Source organism: Perca fluviatilis, chromosome 6, assembly GCF_010015445.1.
Source record: "Perca fluviatilis chromosome 6, GENO_Pfluv_1.0, whole genome shotgun sequence".
Classification (NCBI taxonomy): domain Eukaryota; kingdom Metazoa; phylum Chordata; class Actinopteri; order Perciformes; family Percidae; genus Perca; species Perca fluviatilis.
Window position 1 is genome coordinate 31,645,589 of NC_053117.1, and position 21,199 is coordinate 31,666,787.

Genomic DNA, 21,199 nt, shown 5'->3' on the forward strand with positions numbered 1-21,199 from the left:
TGGTGAATCCAAACTAACCCTTTAAAATGTCTGACAGCAAGGTAAAGCAGTGAAGATATTAGATACAGTATATATATATAGCGTACACTTAAACTGATAAATAGCTTTTTTAAGGTGGCTAAAATACCTTTAGCTACTGCCCCCGTCCACAGCATTACATTGCTTTACATCCGTGTCAGTACTCCTGTCTGTTTCTCCAAACTGGGGACACGCCAACTGCTCTCTACTGTAGGTAATAGATAGATAATAGACGGAGTACCTTCTCTGAGTTTTCACATCAAAATATCCAGACTATCCCTTTAAAGTATATTAAATGAACTGGAGTATCATGCTGAAAGGCACTTCAACACGACAGGACTCAAAACTCCTAGTTACATGACATTAAGCTTTTCTGTTGGCACCAGGTGTTCATTCCAGTGTGCCCATTCTGACTCGAGTCACCCCACTAGAACACAGTCCTAAAGCTAAATGTTACCAACTTCTCCTCTCATACATTTTTCCAGAAAACCTGCTGAGATTCAGTGCACAGCGTGAAAACATGACAGCAGCAACTGTGAAAACAGTCATCCTCTGCATATGCTGGACTAATTTAAGACTCTTTGGCACATTGATGCCAGTTTTGACTTCCCAAGAACCCAGCGAGGAAGAAAAAAAACCCACAGTTCTCGTCCTCTAACTTCTAAAGAGAAAATATAGATAAGTTGTATTCTGCTCGGATGTGAATCACACTCATTGAAACATATTGAACTTTATTTATTGAATGTATTAACATGACCCTGGTGGGAGTAGGGGGGGCTTTCATATCCCACACAACCACTCACAGTCTTTGAAGTCACTTCTGGTACATGACTCATCTGTTGGATGGTTACAAAAAAGTGTCTTTTATGTTCACACTGTTGAATTGGCAGAATTACAAAAAAAGTGTCTTTTATGTTCACACTGTTGAATTGGCAGAATTACAAAAAAAATGGCTTTCGTTGTTTACGTATCTGAGTGTACAGCGTGCTTTATTCTTTTACACCAGGGATCTTCAACAGGGGGTCCTCAGAGTCATTGCAGGGGGGCCGCCAAATTATTGTTTAATACTTTTTTTGAAAGTTTTTATCCAAAAAAATTTAAAATATGTCTGAAAACATCAACCTGAATCCAACATATTAGCAAAGATAAATCGGCATATTTGTAAAAATACGCTTACTGGCCTGTAAAGTAGCCACTACGGTAGCCATCAGTTAAGCTTATGGATTCACTGTGTGTTTGACATTAAAACATTATGATATATGAATATGTAAAAAAAATATTTGAATAGCTTAGTATTGTAGGGCACCATAAAAAGGTATGTGTAAAGGCTTTAGGCCGCCCTACACGTTATTGTAGGCCCAGTTTATTATGCAACTCAATTTTATACAATATATGTAGTAGGGGGTCCCTGCTCGTCTCTCTTTCAGTTAAGGGGTCCTTGGCTTAAAAAAGCGTTGAAGACCCCTGTTTTACACAGTTCAACTTTGTTAGATAAGTGGTTGGATAAATAATATTAGGAGGATCGACAACAAAACGAAGAATAATTCACTTTGGTGAAGCACAACACTAGACCCATTCTCAGCTACAAGGCATTAAGAACAACAACATCAACCACTCAACACGTGACTTTCTTGTGTCGCTGTTCCTCGATGCCCAACACATTTAAGCTAATTTTTTGGTTGCCATGTGTATAAACATGAAATACAATTTGTTCTGCAAGCGCTACTATGTCTGGTGTGTTTGGATTTTTCTCAAAAGAAGATGCAGTATGTGGAACATAATCTGATAATTTGAAGTCTGTCGTTTTGATTTTTGGGGCTCCTTGAAATGAAAATATGTCGGAGTCGATGTCATACAGTAGATACAAATGATTTTAATGTAACCTGAACTGTCAGTGGTTTCTAATGAATCCCTTCTTTTTTTGGGGGGGGTCAGGACAACCACAAACTGAGCTACATCCAGCAGCTGCGGCCCACTCAGACCGTCCAGCCCAGGATAAAGCTGAAGCTGTTCGGAAACTCCGCAGCAGGGAAGAGCACCCTGCTGGAGTCTTTGAAATGTGGCATCCTGCGCAGCTTCTTCAGGAGGAAGAGGACACGCATGACCAATACAACCCGCCACCCCAACTCCCCCATCAACTCGAAACCCGCTGGTAGGTGACAGACAAAGCTGAGATAATCCCTCACAAGTTTAAGCTTTCACCTGCCAAGCACCAGAGTGATTTATTCTGCCAAAAACAGGCCAGGATACTTCATTTTCCGTAATATTCAGTGCAACAGTGTTCATTTAATGCTGGTTCCCCTTTTCAGACATTCATTGTTCATCATGACATATGGTTGGCGTATTTATCCACCAAAGACACATCCATATGGCGTATTTATCCACCAAAGACAAATTCCACCAGAATTTACCTGGAAAAATCTTGGCAAACTGGTGCTGATGATGATGTTCTTCCATCCTTAAAGGGGTGATAGAATGATTATATAGGGTATTTCATACTGTTCCTTAAGGTCTCCGAATAGGGTATGTAACATTGCTTGGGCTGAAAATGGCCTGGGTGCTGTTCTATGCGCACTAATGCAACCCTGTGAAATAGCCTGAGAACGAAACAAGAGGTTTTCTCCCTTATATGGTATGCTCATGAATATTTAGATGAGCTGCACGCTGATTGGTTGGTTTACAACGAGCAAAGCACACACACACACACACACACACACACACACAGCCCCTCCCCTTGCGCGTCTCCATGTCCCCATGTAAAAAGCAGAGCAGTGCAGGCCCTTTTGGTTTGGATTAGGGAGGGCAGATGTTCTTCTATCATTGTGTAGTGTATGTATATGTATATGTATGTCACAATATTGAAAAACAATGCATGGTGATGTACAGACTTCCACAGAAAAAAACTGTTTATGGACTAAATCTGATGTTTTTGATTAATCTAAATAATGAATTATGTGAAAAATCCATTGCTTTAAAATCAGACCTTCTCATTGATTTGTAACATTGTCTACAAAGGCCTAATACACACAGCAATAATAAAGGGCCAAGCCAACTCAAGTGAGCCAACTCAGTACAAAAGGTAAAGAAAAGTCTCTAAAGGCTGTTAATTTTCCATTGATCTTACAGAGTTTATCATGTATATGATATCATTTATAGGCCAACCCCAGCCTGGTCAAAACTTTTGAGAAGTTAAATATAACTTCATTCATTCACTAGCATTCAGTTGACTTATATTATAAGTGGTTTGAAATTCTTTTTTAAATTGTCTACATGAGTGGTTACATTTAAGAGGGCTTCCAGAATAACAAAATGTTACATTTTACAGTTAGCTGCATAGTATTTCCAATAATTATCTTCTGTTTGCCATCCAGTTTAGAGCCCCTGTGTGTAGGCTTTATGTGTAGATATGTAGGATTTCTGTGTAGAATTTATGACTGGGGAGAGTATCAAAAAAGATAGAAGGGTGACATGCTAGTAACACACTTCCCCATGTTCACGGATCTGACACGGAAATGAATGGGCTGAAAGCAAAGTATAGAAAGCACCCGTTTTCACCAGGATGTCTCATTCTTATACAAACAAAAAGACAAATTTGAAAGATGCTATAATCACAAAAAAAAGGTTCCACATTTGACACACTACACAAGTCCACATGATCAAACTAGAAACATTGCCCTGCTTAACCTAGTGTTAACCCACTACTCCAATAACCCTAACTGGAATCTTAAAGTAGAAAGAGTTGATCCTTCTTTACTGCTCCTGGTCTTCAGAAAAGCTTTTTTGTGAAGTTGACTCCCTGATATGTTCAGTGTAGTGAACAAAACACTCTTACACACACTTTGTCTTCAGTCTCTCTGAATTTGCGCTCCATCTGCCCTCACACACACACACACACACACACACACACACACATGCATGCCATTGTGTTTCCTTAAATCGCTCTATTTTGCGGCGCTCAGAGCCATTACCTCCCAGACAGACGTGATGCTCGCTCAGATAATGGTCAGTTACGTGAGCTGTATAGTGTTACCGATCCCATCCTCTATACTATCTGGAAATCTGCAGCCTCTGTGAGAGCTGCAGAGGGGTTGAGAGACCTTTTTTTTCTCGTTCTTTCAATTCTAGCTGAATTCAGTAACGGCCTTTATTGACTCTGTGTTATATCTGCAGCGATACGTGACAAGAGTCCCCCGTGAAACACAAAGAAGCAGAGAGGGAACAAGTATTTGTCTCGTTCATTTAGATCAAGCATCAATTTTAGTTCTTTTGTAAGTGGAACTGTGGCACCGTAAATGCATATTTACTTTCGTCTAGTGTCAATATCTGTAACTTTATGATACTGTTGGCCACAAAACACCTGAACGTGTTCTGCACTCTGCATTGATTTCTGACCTTTCAGGTTGTTCATGCTTCAATTGAGAGAGACGGATCTTCTTTTATTCATTCACTTTAGTAATATGTAAAACAGCACTGAACATTGAAGAGATATTGTGAATACAGCTTGACGTTCTTATAAATCACCCTTTTTTGTAAGACACTCAGTCCTGTCATAAAGAGGAAAGGTGTTGACATGGACGTATGAGCACCTTTGCATCCCTGAAGTCCAAACCTACAACAGCTGCTATTATTAAAAAAAAGGCTGCCTGACCTAACACCAGAAAATCAATATGGCATCAAGTCCATTTTTCATATACCCTAACATTTTTCTCATCCTTTTTGTTGCTTAAGTAGAAAGATATCTCAAAACAACAAGTGAGAGGCCTGGATTTCAGTTAACATTTTGGCATTTGATGCTTTGCAGCTGTCATTTAACTGTGTTTGCCTGACTAGTCAGTTGCCTGAAACTACTCAAGCATGTGTTCTTTTTAATTCTGTTTTTGGCTGATTGGTTAGGACTGAGATCATCAACTGGCTGCAATAAAAAAAAAAAAAGACTCATGTCAAAATCCATCTGCAGAAATTCCTCATGCTGGACTCGGGAACCTTTCACAAAATTATTAACTTTGTATAAAGACAGGTTACAAAACAGTGTGCTTATGTCAAAATGAGGCAGTATTGACCTAAACAAATAAAGAACTGCAGCAAAAACGATGTTTAGTTGTCGTTGTTTTACTGTAGTTCAAGACCATATAAAACACACTGTAGGTGTGGTCCTACAGAGTATGAATACAATCCAGATATTATGTCTGCATAGTGGATTTATTTGCAATAAAATAGCACCCCCATGTGTTTGCAAGTGTGCAATGATTAGGTGAAAAATAAGACTGGACGCAGATCTATTACTGTACTATTCTAGTAGAGAGTTGGAGTCATGAAGACTTGAGCTCACTTTGTTCTTTTTACAGATAATAATCTGAAATATTTCAACATTCAAGTATTAACACACACAATTACAATTGAAATTTGTAAAACATTTGCTCTGACGTTATATATTTGATCAGTTGAGAATTGATAACCTATCTAAGCAACTTTTTCCTTAGGTTGTAACTAGAAGCTTTTTCCCCATTTTAAGTTATATAGTAGTGCTCTAGTCATCTGTGTCAAGTTTTTCCTAAAAGAATGAAACAACCTCCCTCTGGCTTTTAGAAAATGTTTAGTAGCTATTGTTTTTAAAGACTTTAAATATAATTTTTTATATGTGAACATGCTTTCAAAAGAGCATTTAGACAATGAGACACAAAATCGATCCACTGAAACAGCAGATGCAAAACTCTATAAAAAAAGGAATTTAACTTTAAATGATGATACTTTTTCACACTTTTGTAGAATTTGATTTAGAAACAAAATAAAAGATGTATAAATCCAAGTTGAAATGTGTGATGCATGAAAATTCTCTCCTTTCCTTTTTTTTTTTTTTTAATAAAATATCATCTAAATATATCTAAATCTGACCCTGCAGACATTGCAAACGTTATCATCCCCTCTTCCTCTGTGTTTAGTGTCGGCGAGTATTACCAACTTGTACCCTGGCTGTGAGAATGTGAGCGTGCGGAGTCGCAGCATGATGTTCGAGCCCAGCCTGACCAAAGGTGTCCTGGAGGTCTTCTCCCCCGTCCACAACGCTCTGTCCTCAGCTGACGAACAGGCCACAAAGGCCATCGACATCCAGCACAGCAACATCCATGGTGAGAACCAGTGGTGGAAGAAGTATTCAGATCCTTTACTTAAGTCACAGGTGTCAAACTCAAGGCCTGCGGGCCAAATCCAGCCCCTCGCAGACTTTGATCAGGCCTGCATATATATTTAGGTTCCCATTCAATTTTGGCCCATCACGTTGTCGATGTTGACTTTTTTTTATTGCGCTTTTTCAACGTTTTTTGCTGCTTTTTCCAACATTCTTCGCCGCTTTTTCTGACGTCTTTTGTCGCTTTTTTTCACTTTTGTTGGCGCTTTTTGCAATGAGGAACTTTTTGGTTTAATTTTTTAGGACCAAACTGTAACTGAGAAGACTATGTGAGACATGCAGTAATACAGTCAAAAATATTTGTAAATTGTTATAAAAATCTGGCCCTATAAAATCTGGCCCTCGATATGATTCTTATTATCCAGTGTGGCTCTTAGTGAAATTGATTTTGACACCCCTGACTTAAGTAAAATGTTACTGACTTTAAGTGAAAGTATAAGCAAGTATAATCAGGAAAATGTACTTACAGTATTAGAAGTAAAAACAGTCAGTGCAATACAATATTAATAGGCTGCTCATGTCACTTATTTCCCTTTGTGTAGGTGTGGGAGAGTTCAGCGTGTGGGAGTTTTCGGGGAACCCGGTCTATTACTGCTCCTACGACTACTTTGCGGCCAACGACGCGACAGCGATCCACCTGGTCCTGTTCAGCCTGGAGGAGTCGTACGAGACCCAGCTGGGACACATCACCTACTGGCTGAACCTGCTGAAGGCCCTCAACCTGCCACAGGACAACATCGGTAAGGACAGGGAGGGCGAGAAGGATGTGACCATTATATGTCATATTCATGACTGCATTAGTGGATAAATGGACAATCGAATATAAAAAAATATATCCTTATTATCCTAAAATACACTTAAATATTTGAGGTTATTACCAATTTACCTACAGGGAAAAAAGTGTAATGCAACTCAGGTAAAAAATATATATATATATATATATATATATATATATATACAGTGCCTTGCGAAAGTATTCGGCCCCCTTGAACGTTTCGACCTTTTGCCACATTTCAGGCCTCAAACATAAAGATATAAAACTGTAATTTTTTGTGAAGAATCAACAACAAGTGGGACACAATCATGAAGTGGAACGAAATTTATTGGATATTTCAAACCTTTTAAACAAATAAAAAACTGAAATATTGGGCGTGCAAAATTATTCAGCCCCCTTAAGTTAATACTTTGTAGCGCCACCTTTTGCTGCGATTACAGCGCAATGTAAGCTGGGGGTATGTCTCTATCAGTTTTGCACATCGAGAGACTGACATTTTTGCCCATTCCTCCTTGCAAAACAGCTCGAGCTCAGTGAGGTTGGATGGAGAGCGTTTGTGAACAGCAGTTTTCAGTTCTTTCCACAGATTCTCGATTGGATTCAGGTCTGGACTTTGACTTGGCCATTCTAACACCTGGATATGTTTATTTGTGAACCATTCCATTGTAGATTTTGCTTTATGTTTTGGATCATTGTCTTGTTGGAAGACAAATCTCCGTCCCAGTCTCAGGTCTTTTGCAGACTCCATCAGGTTTTCTTCCAGAATGGTCCTGTATTTGGCTCCATCCATCTTCCCATCAATTTTAACCATCTTCCCTGTCCCTGCTGAAGAAAAGCAGGCCCAAACCATGATGCTGCCACCACCATGTTTGACAGTGGGGATGGTGTGTTCAGGGTGATGAGCGGTGTTGCTTTTACGCCAAACATAACGTTTTGCATTGTTGCCAAAAGTTCGATTTTGGTTTCATCTGACCACAGCACCTTCTTCCACATGTTTGGTGTGTCTCCCAGGTGGCTTTTGGCAAACTTTAAACACACTCTTTTATGGATATCTTTAAGAAATGGCTTTCTTCTTGCCTCTCTTCCATAAAGGCCAGATTTGTGCAGTATACGACTGATTGTTGTCCTATGGACAGAGTCTCCCACCTCAGCTGTAGATCTCTGCAGTTCATCCAGAGTGATCATGGGCCTCTTGGCTGCATCTCTGATCAGTCTTCTCATTGTATGAGCTGAAAGTTTAGAGGGACGGCCGGGTCTTCGTAGATTTGCAGTGGTCTGATACTCCTTCCATTTCAATATTATCGCTTGCACAGTGCTCCTTGGGATGTTTAAAGCTTGGGAAATCTTTTTGTATCCAAATCCGGCTTTAAACTTCTCCACAACAGTATCTCCGACCTGCCTGGTGTGTTCCTTGTTCTTCATGATGCTCTCTGCGCTTTACACGGACCTCTGAGACTATCACAGAGCAGGTGCATTTATCGAAGGGACTTGATTACACACAGCTGGATTCTATTTATCATCATTAGTCATTTAGGTCAACATTGGATGATTCAGAGATCCTCACTGAACTTCTGGAGAGAGTTTGCTGCACTGAAAGTAAAGGGGCTGAATAATTTTGCCGCGCCCACTTTTTCAGTTTTTATTTCTTAAAAAGTTTGAAATATCCAATAAATTTCGTTCCACTTCATTATTGTGTCCCACTTGTTGTTGATTCGTCACAAAAAATTACAGTTTTATATCTTTATTTTTGAGGCCTGAAATGTGGCAAAAGGTCGAAAAGTTCAAGGGGGCCGAATACTTTCGCAAGGCACTGTATATATATATATATATATATATATATATATATATGAAAAAAAGCATTTGAGCAAAACGCTAATTATTATCTTGGTTGAATTAGTGCGTTTAACTGGACTTGAGAATAATCTCAGTAATAGATCGCTGTTGAGAAAATGTGTCTTTTTAAAATACAAATCCTTCATATAGCTCAGTACTCCTCTAAAGAGATTTACGTTTTTTGGGCTACAACGTTACTGGCGTTAACAGAGACTTTCATCAGTAAAGATCATGGCCTTTGTGAAATGTTAATTTTTATCATGTTGGTCTTCCTAGAAAACGTGGCAACTTTGAGTCATTACATGTCACTAAACAACACCTTGAAAGAGATTGAAAAGTCATTGAACTTACATTATGTATTTGTAGGAACACATAGAATCTTCTGGCTGTTGTCATATTGTTTGGTGTTTGTATATAAACTAGTGTAAAAACTAGGATGAAAAAAAAAGTGTTTTCCTGTCTTTTCCAGCTTTCGGAGGTCGGATCCAGCAGCCTCTCACCGTGGTCCTGGTGGCGACGCACGCCGACCTCGCTGACGTCCCGAGAGCTTTCTCTGGAGAGTTCACCTACGACAAGGAGAAAGTGCTGCTTAAGGAAGTCAGGAACAGGTTGGGTCTCAAACCACAGCACACAAGAGGGCCATGTAGATTGTTTTGTTGTTATTTATTTTATTAACTAGATCTGACAGAGGCAAATGGTTCTGTAATAAACTGACTTAAAGCAAGTTAATACTACAGTATCCATGAGCCTCAGCAATCATTGCTATGGAGAACAAAATAAGACACCATAGTTGCTGAAATTACATGAATAGAATGCTGCTGTGATTAATGTTGTTGATGGCATTTACACTTGTTTGACAATGTTTAAAGTGTCTGCATGTTGCACACTGTTTCCCAACATTTTAGGATACAAGGATACCAATTTAGGATACCAATCCTTGGTATACATTTCAGTATTCCTGTAAAGAGATTTAAGTTTTTAAAATGGTGCTGTGTGTTTCTTTGTTTTCAGGTTTGGGGTAGACCTCCAGATCAGTGACAAATTGTTTGTGATGGATGCCGGAGCCTCAAACTCCAAAGACGTGAAGCTGCTGAGGAGTCACCTGCAGGAGCTCGTGCCAACGTCATCTCGGTGAGCACGCGTTCACACACACACACACACACACACACACACACACACACACACACACACACACACACACACACACACACCAATACACACTTTTTTCCTCACCTGTTTTCTCTCCCTACGACTTTGACTATCCTGAGTTGTGTTTGTATTTTAAAAGACTCAGAAAGCATGTGCACACAGTACAATTTAATAAATCAAAAAAGGACATTATTTGTATGAAAATACTCTCTTTACGTGGTTGAAAGCAACAACAATGTCCTTAATAATCTTGTTTTTATTAATTCATAGTAAGTCTGAAGGAGCCAAAAACTTTCCCACGATGTCCTCTGCTTTCTTGTATAAAAAATAAACATATAATAAACATTTAAGGCCGGCTTCACACTGGCTGCGTGGCGTGAGCGTGTCAGCTGCGTGGCGTGTCCGTTTTAATTTCGGCTCCCATGTTAACAGGTTAGAGCTTGCACACTGCCTGCGTGACACGCACGTCTCAGGTGCGGCTCGAGCCGTTGATGTTTGAAAGTCTCTAGGTTTTGGCATAAATGCAGATGTAAATGTAATTTAAAAAGATAATAATAAGTAATTATTGATTTTCAAATATTGCACCTGTCAATACAGTACGTAACATAATACTCTGTAGCCTATTTTGCCGTCAATACTGCCGACGTTGTCTTTGCTGTAATCAAATCAGTATATATTTATCAATGGGAAACATACATGTGTACAGACAAGGCTACCAGCAGCAGCAGCAGCAGCTCGGCATCAGACACGTTTCTGGTGTGCAAAGACATAGAAAAATGCACGCAGCCGCCACGCTCACGCCACGCCAGTGTCAATCCGGCCTAAGTAGTATATGTGTCATGATTTCTACAGCCAAGAATTTTTTTTATACAAAGGTACTGAATTCAGGTGACTATCTGGAATATTTTCTGGAACATTTTCTTTGTCATTTGTCAGTTTAGTTAATATCTTAAGAAATGATAACATATAGTGAATCCACTTATAATATACACCGCCCGTGCTTTTCCATCGCTGCAGAGGTGTAGTCCCATGACGCTGCTGTCGGAGCGCTTGCTGGCCACCTTGCCGACCTGGAGGAAACTGAGCGGACCCAACCAGCTGACGTCATGGCAGCAGTTTGTCAGCGACGTCCAGGAGCACATCAACCCTCTGGTCAGCCAGGATTACCTCCGCACGCTGGCCCTGCAGCTCCACAGCATGGGGGAGGTGTGTGTTTGTTTTATCAGCTTCAACCCAGACTGTATGCAGCTGCAGGAAAACAAGAGTATAATTACAATCTTTTAGGAGTGCGAAAAACAACTCACTGAGTGCGATAAGCTTCCGAAACTTTAGAGCTCACACATGAAACAAAGTAATCCCACACAGAGATTAAATCAAAGTTTTTCTATGTCTGATATACTCATCGACTCTTGTCTCCAGCAGCTGATTGTCCGTTCACCAGACTACCTCGGGTGCACCCTTTGTTGTAATCTGTAAACATTACTCAGAATTACTCTGCAGCAGGAACATGTTGTTTCTCTGTTTATTTACCAAAACTAGTGCAGTGCCCGTTGAAAAGGTGCCTGTTTGGAACGGGCGATTACTTGGCCTGTGGTGTTGCTGCTTGCAGAATTCATCAAAACCAAATTGTAGCCTACCCCAAAATTACTTACAGAATGCAACTCCTTCAAATGCAACTCCCCTGTATACCCTACTACTAACTTACTGATTTACCTGACAGAGAACATTGCAGATTCAGAATTTAATCACAAAATATCACAATGAAAATGTGGAGTAATCAGACATTAGCGTCATGGACTCATGGCAGTGCGCTACCCACCGGCCCGTTATGATCGCTAAACAGCACATATCTGCGATCATCAACCACCAAACCGGACCGTGTGTGTGTGTGTGTGTGTGTGTGTGTGTGTGTGTGTGTGTGTGTGTGTGTGTGTGTGTGTGTGTGTGTGTGTGTTTGTGTTTTTTTATGTGTGCTGAAAGAGAGAGAGAGAGAGACATATCTAATCACCACCAGAACCGGACAGTTTGTGTGTGCGCAGAGAGAGAGAGACCCGAGGTGGTACTCCTAACTTACGGATTTACCTGACAGAGAACGTTGCAGATTCAGAATTTAATCAGAAAATATCACAATGAAAATGTGGAGTAATCAGACATTAGCGTCATGGACTCATGGCAGTGCGCTACCCACCAGGCCCTTTATGATCGCTAAACAGCACATATCTGCGATCATCAACCACCAAAACCTGTGTGTGTGTGTGTGTGTGTGTGTGTGTGTGTGTGTGTGTGTGTGTGTGTGTGTGTGTGTGTGTGTGTGTGTGTGTGTGTGTGTGTGTGTGTGTGTGTGTGTGTGTGTGTGCGCGCGCAGAGAGAGCGAGAGAGAGAGAGAGAGAGAGACGGTGTAGAATGAGTCACGACACAAACAGGTGCTCAGTCAGTGTTTGCATGCAGTGTGAGAGGGGGAGTGGCCAGCTGCTAGAGCGGCAAAAGCCAATGTGTGCTTCTTTTACCTATATATTTAACGATATCTTTTGCGTTTCTTATCCAAACAACGTCAAACTTGGCAAACTGCACTTACACGTGCCCGTAGCAAGACACCTGTCAAGTTTGAAATCCATCGGACTAACGGTTCGAGAGATATGCACTTAACACCCACACACACACAGACAGACAGACGTTCCTGCAATTTATATAGATAGATAACTCCGCTCAAATGAGGAACCATACTGAGTCTGAAAAGTGTTTCGTTATGTATTTTCAGGTTGTTTTTAGGCACACTGGTTGTCCTAGTTTTACTATGATTGAAGCAACATTGCATCCTTTTTGGGGGATCCTATTTTCTTTTGTATCTTTGTCAACATGTCTTTTTTTTATTTTATTTTTATTCACACCCATTTCCTTCTGATTTCTTTCTTTCACCTTCTCCGACTTATATTTTCCTGTCAACTTACTCCTTCTTTCCATTCCTCTTACTCTCTCACCATCTTTCCTCCTCCTTCATTTCCTCCCTCCTCCCATAGATCAACATCATGCAGAGTGAGACGGTGCAGGATGTTGTTCTGCTGGAGCCTCGTTGGCTCTGCAGCAACGTCCTCGGCAAGCTGCTCTCCGTGGAGACGCCCAAGGCCATCCACCACTACAGGGGGCGCTACAGGCTGGAGGAGGTGCAGGCTCTGGCTCCTGAGAGTGACGTGGACGAGCTGCTGCAGATCCTGGATGCCATGGACGTCTGCGCCCGTGACGCCACCAACCCCTCCATGGTGGATGTTCCTGCCCTCATCAAGACAAACGGCCTCCACCGCTCCTGGACCGAAGAAGAGGAGGAGGAGTCACTGCTCTACGGCGGGGTGCGCTTCGTCCCCGCGGAGCACCTGACCCCCTTTCCCTGTGGCCTGTTTCACAAACTGCAGGTGAACCTGTGTCGCTGGAGCCACCAGCAGAAGCCGGAGGAGGACGGCGGGGAGGATTTCGATGGAGATATCCACCTGTGGACCAACGGAGCCAAGGTGAGCCAAGGCGGAGTGGAGGCCATGATCCTGCTGGTCAACCACGGCCAGGGGGTGGAGATTCAGGTGCGCGGGCACGACTCAGAGCGGGCCAAGTGCTACACCCTGTTGGACACCATCTGCAGTATAACCGAGAACCTGCTGGCCTCCACACTCCCCGGACTGCTCACCGCCAAATACTACCTGAGTCCTCAGCAGCTGCGGGAGCACCACGCCCCCATCATGATCTACCAACCCAAAGATTTCTTCCGGGCCCAAGTCCAGCGGGAGACCTCTCTCACTAACACCATGGGCGGCTACCGAGAGAGCTTCAGCAGCATTCTGTTTTTCGGCTGTGCTGAAGTTTACCAGCAGGGGACCCTGGGAAGGGACATCCACATATCCGACGTCCCCCTGTTGGCTCGCAGGAAGCTCTGCCGCATGCTGGACCCTCCTGACGCTCTGGGGAAAGACTGGTGCCTGCTGGCTATGAACCTCGGCCTCACAGACTTGGTGGCCAAACACAGCAACGGGACTCCAAATGGCACCCCTGACCCGGACACGGACCCGGACTCCCAGGAGGCCGTGCTGCAGCCCAGCCCAACCGCGGCGCTGCTGCAGGAGTGGAGCGGGCGAGCGGACAGCACGGTGGGCGTGCTGATGGCCAAACTGAGGGAGCTCGGCCGCCGAGACGCCGCCGACTTCCTGCTCAAAGCTTCTCCTGTTTTCAGGGTCAACATGGAAGCGCTGGTAGGGGCCGCCAACGGCTACCCCCCCACCTGCAACGGTGGCACATCGTACAACTCCATCAGCTCCGTCGTGTCCCGCTGAACTGAACGGGGTCGTGTTTTTTGTCCTTCGCCAAACGTCAGATAGTCTGACGTGACATTTCCCCGGAAACGGGACTCGTGTGTGAATGAACATGAAGTGCAATCGTTCAGCTGCTCGCTCCTTAATCCCTCCATTAAGTTGGCGTATGAACCAGATGTTGTGTTTGTGCTCTCCACACCTGTACAGCTGACCTTTCCTTCCACTATGAATGTTGTGAAAGAGCCGATGTTCCTGAGCTCCAAAGAGGAATCCTGTGCTTTTAGTCTGTTCTGAATCTTGTCGCGCTGCTTTTTAATATCCCTCCAACTCTACTACACACTTAAGTCTCACTCATCTTACAGAAAAGCTACATTTTTAAAAGCTATCAACTGTACATAAAGCAATGATTAAAAAAGATGGCAGTCTCATGTTTGGACCTTTTTCATATCCAGATGAAAAACTGAGGACTTGCCATCTTAACTCATTCCATCCATCACAGTTACATATAATAGTATCTGCCCCTCCTCGCTTCTGTTCTACTGACGTGACATTTGGGCCGTTCAGCTTAGTGTTTAATAACTAAACGGCATTTTTCAGATTGCCTTTGTGGCCTTCTACCTCCCTAAAGAGCACAACTAGTCTTGCTATTATATTTAATAAACAAACAAGTAGTTATTTCCAAACATATGAAGAACTGTGCCTTGTTGACACTAATAGGAAAAATAATTATAATCAAGTCTATAGTCTTTAAATGGGATAGGTTATCTTACATTTCAGACAGGAAAAAGGTTGATGAAGAAAGGAAAACAAAAGCTCGGCTCATGTTACAAGCTTTTTGAAAATGTAATTTTACTGGCAAAAAGAATCCAACGGAAAGCTGAAATCAGAGTCGAGCATGAGATGAAACATTGGATTAGAGTCAGTGTGGAGTTCATGTGATGCTCTGAAGGGAAACAACGTCATTCATGTTAAAAATGTGGTGCATTTGGGTTTATACAGATTATCCTGCCGAAGTTTTATTTCTTCATTAATCCAACAACAGAAATCTCTTCATTGTTGATTCATTTTTGGTGACACTATATTTTACGTGTCCTGTAATTCCCTAAGATGTTAACTACGCTGTAACTATAGTGAGACAATGTTACAAGACAGTTATTTGTTTGTTGTTTGAATTTCCTGGAAAGAACTGCTAAAATGTTAGAAAAAGTAAAAGAAACCAGCTTGAGTAAAGTACATTATGTTTGGAGTCAAAGCTGCACTAATCAAATTGTTATTTTATTAACATCCAAAACCCAAAGATTAGTACCATAGAAGACAGCCAGCAAATATGTCAAAGCTAGAACCAGGGACTTTTAAAATTATCAAAAAGAAATGTTACTGGTTAATTCTCAGTCGATCGATTAATTGATTACCCGACTAATTGTTATAATACTAATCTTTGTACAGTGTAGGCCTACTGTGTTTTGAAATCAATGTGCTTTTCCATTTTAATACTTAAAGAAAATAAAAATAAAAAATGCCGCGTCACAAGTAAATCAAACTGCGAATTAGCAAAAAGTCTACCTGACACTTAAAAATCGTGTATATTTTTTAGTCTGCGTACTGATTTTTCTTGTATACTTCCTCGTCACTTTTCCATTCAAAACCTGCTTCGGATAAGTACAGTATGTAGTATGGTAATGGGAGTCTGCATTTTTCTTATAATAACCAGAATTACAATTGAGTTAACAGTTGCATATCAGTTCCTTTCTTTGAAATTTTAGCCAACTATGGGACCTGTAAAATGAAGTGTAACTATAAATGTTACCACTTAAAAGTCTATTTACTCATTTTCAATTCACACAAAAGGACCTTTAGCCATTTTTAACAGAAACCGAATAGTTTGAAGTACAATGTCATATTGAAGAATGTTTATCCTTCCAGCACCAAAATGAATTTGCTGTAGATGGTCACACAAGCCTAAGAGATGTCAAAAATCATCTTGGTAGACCGGGTGGAGCTTGGCACTGATGATGCAGAGCTCCCTTTACTTTGAATAGAAAGTGCCACCAAAATGATACAAAAAACGTACAGAAAAGTTCATTTGTAACATATTCTACTGAGCTTAAAGGTAATTTATTAGATCCAGTAAACACACCTGACGCTGCACCTTTTTTTTAATGCTTCTTCAACGAGTTTTCTCCATTAGTGACGTCAACAATCACGTTGCTGTCCACAGTGTCAGATTTGTACACAGCGGCATCCACGCAGCTTCTGTCGAGCTAAATTTGAGCTTCTCTCAGTATCGCTGTCCTTGTCGGTCGACCGTGCGCGGCTTCACTTCTTCTTTCACTTTAGTCTTTTTATATCATGAAGCTGCAGCCCGGCTCGGTCAGCAAAAGCAAAGGAAGAATGGCATGAAGTTCGTATTGTTAGCTGCAAAAGGCCAAAAAAGTGATGAAGGCAGAAATGTCCTTTTTGTGTCAGCTTGTGTTTTATGATGTTTGGATCCAGACATGTTTCATGTGTTGATGTTTGGAAAAGAGTCTTTCATTCCTAAAACGCTAGACTTTTGTAGGCCCTTTATCAGGACACAGTGTCACAGTTTGATAGAAAAAAACCATGAGCTAATGTGCCAGAGTGCAGTATTTCCTGTTGGCTTTACTTCCCCAGTGTTACCATCTGTTCGCAGAGATACAACTTTAAATGCGGTTCTTCTCTCACTGTTTTTGTCTCCACCTGAACTTGCCAATCCACACAGCAGAACTTACAGCTGTGATGTAAATACTCCTCCCCTTCAACTTCATCTTCATTTTTCAGTTTTTTGGCCCAAAATGTTGATTCCAATTTCAACAAAAAAATGAATGTACTGCTTGTCTCTCGTAAAAATATAAAAACAAATCAAAGATGTGGTGATGAAACGCTAAACCTAATGTTATGTCATGTTTTTTTCTTATTTTAACCGAAGCTTTTGTTGAAGTTTGCCAATGTTGTGTGCCTAAAACACACTCGTTCATTAGGGCCGAGTACCGACGGCGTCGGTCAGCGAAGGCCCTAATAAAATTGCTCTGTTTCTTCTTCTTCTTCTTCTTCTTCTTCTTCTTCTTCTTCTTCTTCTGCTTCTTCTTCTTCTTCTTCTTTTTCTTCTTTTTCTTAAGCCAAACGAATCACAATTAAGGGGCTTAAGTTGTTCGGAAAGTTATAAAACTTTGCAGGCGTATTAGAAGTAGCAGAAATTATGACCCCTTACAAAATTTTAACAAAGTATCTCCCACGGTACGTTTCACCTAGATGTTCAAAATTTGGAAGGCACACGTATCACCTCTAGACTTAGAAAAGGCATCCCCTAAACCCAAAAGAAGACATTTTGAATTGACTGTGCCATTTTTGGAGGTTTTTCTCATTTCCGGGGGCGGTACTTCAACCTACTCCTACAGATTTAACCCCATTGACTTCAAAATTGGTCCGCACGATCTAAAGAAATATTTAGTCATAGTCATAGAGCCGCCTACTGGCAACAGGAAGTCAGCCTTTTGTGACAAACATCATCCAATTTACAAAAAAATATGCCTTTGTGGGGGTTAAATTTGATATAGAGCGACATAGTGCGTGTTTAGTGCGTGTTGTCTAACGCCACGTAGTGAATAACATCCTTTCCAGCGCCCGGCACTCTGCCCGGTGTCCGACGGTTGCGGAAATGCGCGGCCACGCCGACCGATGTCCCGCCAGTTCCCCCGGCGTGCGGGGAGGTGCGAGGGCCCGATCATCACTGCTTGCAGCTTTAATTCCTCTTATTATTGCCTTGTACAGTATACAATCTGAGAAATGATGTTTCAGAAAGGGAAGTGAATATTATGTTTTTGTAAAAGCTGGGAATCACTATATTATTACCAACCTCGTCTCCATTTGGTGTCTTTTCTTTTTTTTCCCCTGGTGGTTCTGACCGTAAGAAGTGGTGTCTGTTTTTGTCTGATGAGGAAAGAGGAACTCTATATAATATTTCCCCCTTTTCAGACATTCTGGTCCAATCGCCACATTGCACACATTGTCTTTTTGTCGCTATTTATGTTACATTCTTTTAGCATGTCTTGGAATGCCATGTTATTAGTACTTCTGACACTTTATAGTGTAAAACATTTTATAATAAATTCTTTACTTAATGCCATCGTCTCTGTCCTGATTGAAGACATACAGTTAGATATTTTAAAGTTTCCTGAGTTAGCGTAGTAGCAGACAATCATTACTTTATCGATTTTAGACATCAGTATAAACAAGTTAAGGTGACAAATGAATGATGACGTTACAGCAGTGGTTCTCAACCTGTGGAGGTCCCGAGATGATAAAAAGCCTATTTCTACCACACAGAATTGTTTATTTTTTTTAGACCTTCCTCTAATATTTACTTTTTTCCTTCCAAATTACTGAATAATGTAAAAGTTGTTAAAACAAAACAACTGGTGACAAAATCTGGAAGTCAAAAGCCAAAAAATGTTGGGAACCACTGCTTCCTCCGGGGATTGGAGAGAGTGAGGGACGAGGGACAACCCCCTAATCATGTGCTGATGAGATTTAAGGAAATGTATTCCTCGTCAACTAATCTTAATTTGTTAATGATTTAATAAATACAGTGTATTATTATATAATAATATATTATATAATTTTTTTTAAATGTTCTTACATTGAGCAGTTTAATGGATTCAGCATTATTCATTCATTTTAACAAGTCAGTTGGTGTAAATTATTTTATTTCTTCTGTAATCTGATAATTTCCTTTGTTGTTTGAAACAGGAATCTGTATTCACCCAACTGACATTTTCTTTTTTTCACTTATTTAAGCAAATATAAATGTAAATTTGTCGCATAAAATAAACTCCATTTGTATTTTTTTGGTAGACATTACCAAAATGATCACGTCTCCATATGACTCTCTGACATTCCCGAATCTAAAATGAAATCAAAAATGACCGAAAATTATTTTAAGGGTTTTTGTTGTTGTTGTTGCTGAGTGGCACTAAATGTCCCAGCTGTTTATAACTATAATGCATGAATGTAAAGCACCTTTCTTACTCAACAAACATAACCAAGATCAAGAAAAGGGTTACAATATTTCCCCTCCAGTGTTCGTTTATGGGACATCCTCACTACTGATGAATTTAAATCTTTTCGATAAAGCGGGAACAGACTGCTGTGTTTTGGGTGTTTGCTTTATTTGTCCTCCACCAGATTCCAGGCTGTGTTACTCACACGTCTCTGGGTTCATTGTGCAGCTGCAGGGACATCGTCCCTCCACCCACACACTCGCGGGACTCTGGGTTCGTCTCAACCTGCCCCGACTGCTGACTGTGGCATTCAAAAATATTTGGAGAGAGAAATGGAGCAGAAGGCGTGACGTTTCAAATCACGTGTATCTGAATTTGTCATGCTTGTTTTGCAAAACACGATTTTAAACGGATTTTGTGTTTGTTTTGTTTTTTTGTGACTTTGTTTTTTAAGCACGATTGAAAAATGTCTGCAAAACTCCAAACACTTCAAAGTGATCTGTGGTTAATTTGGAATTTAACGCTTTGTAATGTGTTTTCTATAGCCATTTGGATTAAAGTCTTCAGTTCAGTTTTCAGGTGAAATGAAATGAATTCACGAATACCTAAATGAATATATTGAAATAAACTGAAGACAATAACCTCAACTAACTGCTAAAGAAAACAAGACTGTTCCTTCTAAAGCCCTGGAAAACTGCTACGACTCCCATTTTTACATTACATTTCATGTCATTTAGCTGACGCTTTTATCCAAAGTGACTTCCAATTAAGTGCTTTCAACCTTGAAGGTGCAAACTCCAGACAACAAGTAGTAAGTGCATATACAGCAGTTTTAAGTGGCCGGGTTGAGTCAGTGGGTAGAGTTCGAATCCGACCTGTGATGATTTCCTGCATGTCTTCCCCGTTCTCTCTCCCCTTTCTCACCTAGCTGTGCTGTCAAAATTAAAGGCGGAAAAGCCCAAAAAATAATCTTTTTTTTTTTTTTTAAAGTGCAGTTTAAAGAATATATATACATTTATTTTTTTTATCCGAGGTGCAGTCGGAAGAGATGTGTTTTTAGCCTTCATCTGCGTAACCCATTTTCTACAATGCATTCATTTTCAAACTAATTAATGTGGAAATAGATTCAGTTTCAATGACAACATGGGCTCCAACTTTTTTATTTTTTTCCATCTGTTGGAATCAGTTCTGCCAAAAAAAAAAAACAGCATTCCATACATACAGTGAATACTGAAGATATACACAGAACAGTACATCATGGTAATATTAAGAAATAGGGAGACAATGTTTTGAAGATCCAATGCTCGTTAAATTAAATAAGTATAAAAAAAAAATCACGCAAGCAAAAGAAAAGAAAGAGACTCTAAGACATAAAATAGTGCTGAAGTTATTATATAGAGATATAAAAAAATATATATAACCTATCAAATAAAATAATATATATTTGTGGTAAATGCCAAAAACTACACACCATAAATACATTTGTGCCTGTGCTTAAATAATTCTAACAACTCTCAATCTATACAGACAGACCGGTTGAGTAACCTCCCTTCATACACTTCTTTACGGTGAATACTTAACTGCTAGACCTTTAGCATTGTTGTGTCACCCAATCAAAAGGATCAATAGTGTTAACTAACTAGCTCAAGTGAGGCAGTCATGTGACAAACAACAACAGTGTGTATTGATAGTAACCCCAGTCTGTAGACGTGTTCATCAGTTCAGGTTTGGTAATGTTTGTGTCTGCACGTGAAGACCAGACTGGCAGCTGATAACCTTCTTTAGTTTAGCGTCCTAATCTGAGGAATGTAGCCTATAAATGATATGTGAGCAGTTCACAGATTTCACCACCAGCCTGATACAGTGAAGACACACTAAATAGTCATCAAATTACAGATTAAAGACAACAGAACTTCACAAACATGTAATC

General features: G+C 40.6%; 1 protein-coding gene across 1 annotated transcript in view; it reads left to right on the forward strand.

Annotated features, from left to right (window-relative positions):
- The window catches only part of dapk1 (death-associated protein kinase 1), a 90,226-nt gene extending 75,547 nt beyond the window's left edge, over positions 1-14,679 (forward strand). The window contains 8 exon segments of the mRNA XM_039803081.1: positions 1,954-2,170; positions 5,958-6,143; positions 6,745-6,942; positions 9,280-9,418; positions 9,822-9,919; positions 9,922-9,941; positions 10,977-11,165; positions 12,977-14,679. Coding sequence (XP_039659015.1) covers positions 1,954-2,170; positions 5,958-6,143; positions 6,745-6,942; positions 9,280-9,418; positions 9,822-9,919; positions 9,922-9,941; positions 10,977-11,165; positions 12,977-14,272 — 2,343 coding nt within the window. The 3' untranslated portion in view covers positions 14,273-14,679.
- Positions 14,680-21,199: the final 6,520 nt, after the last annotated feature.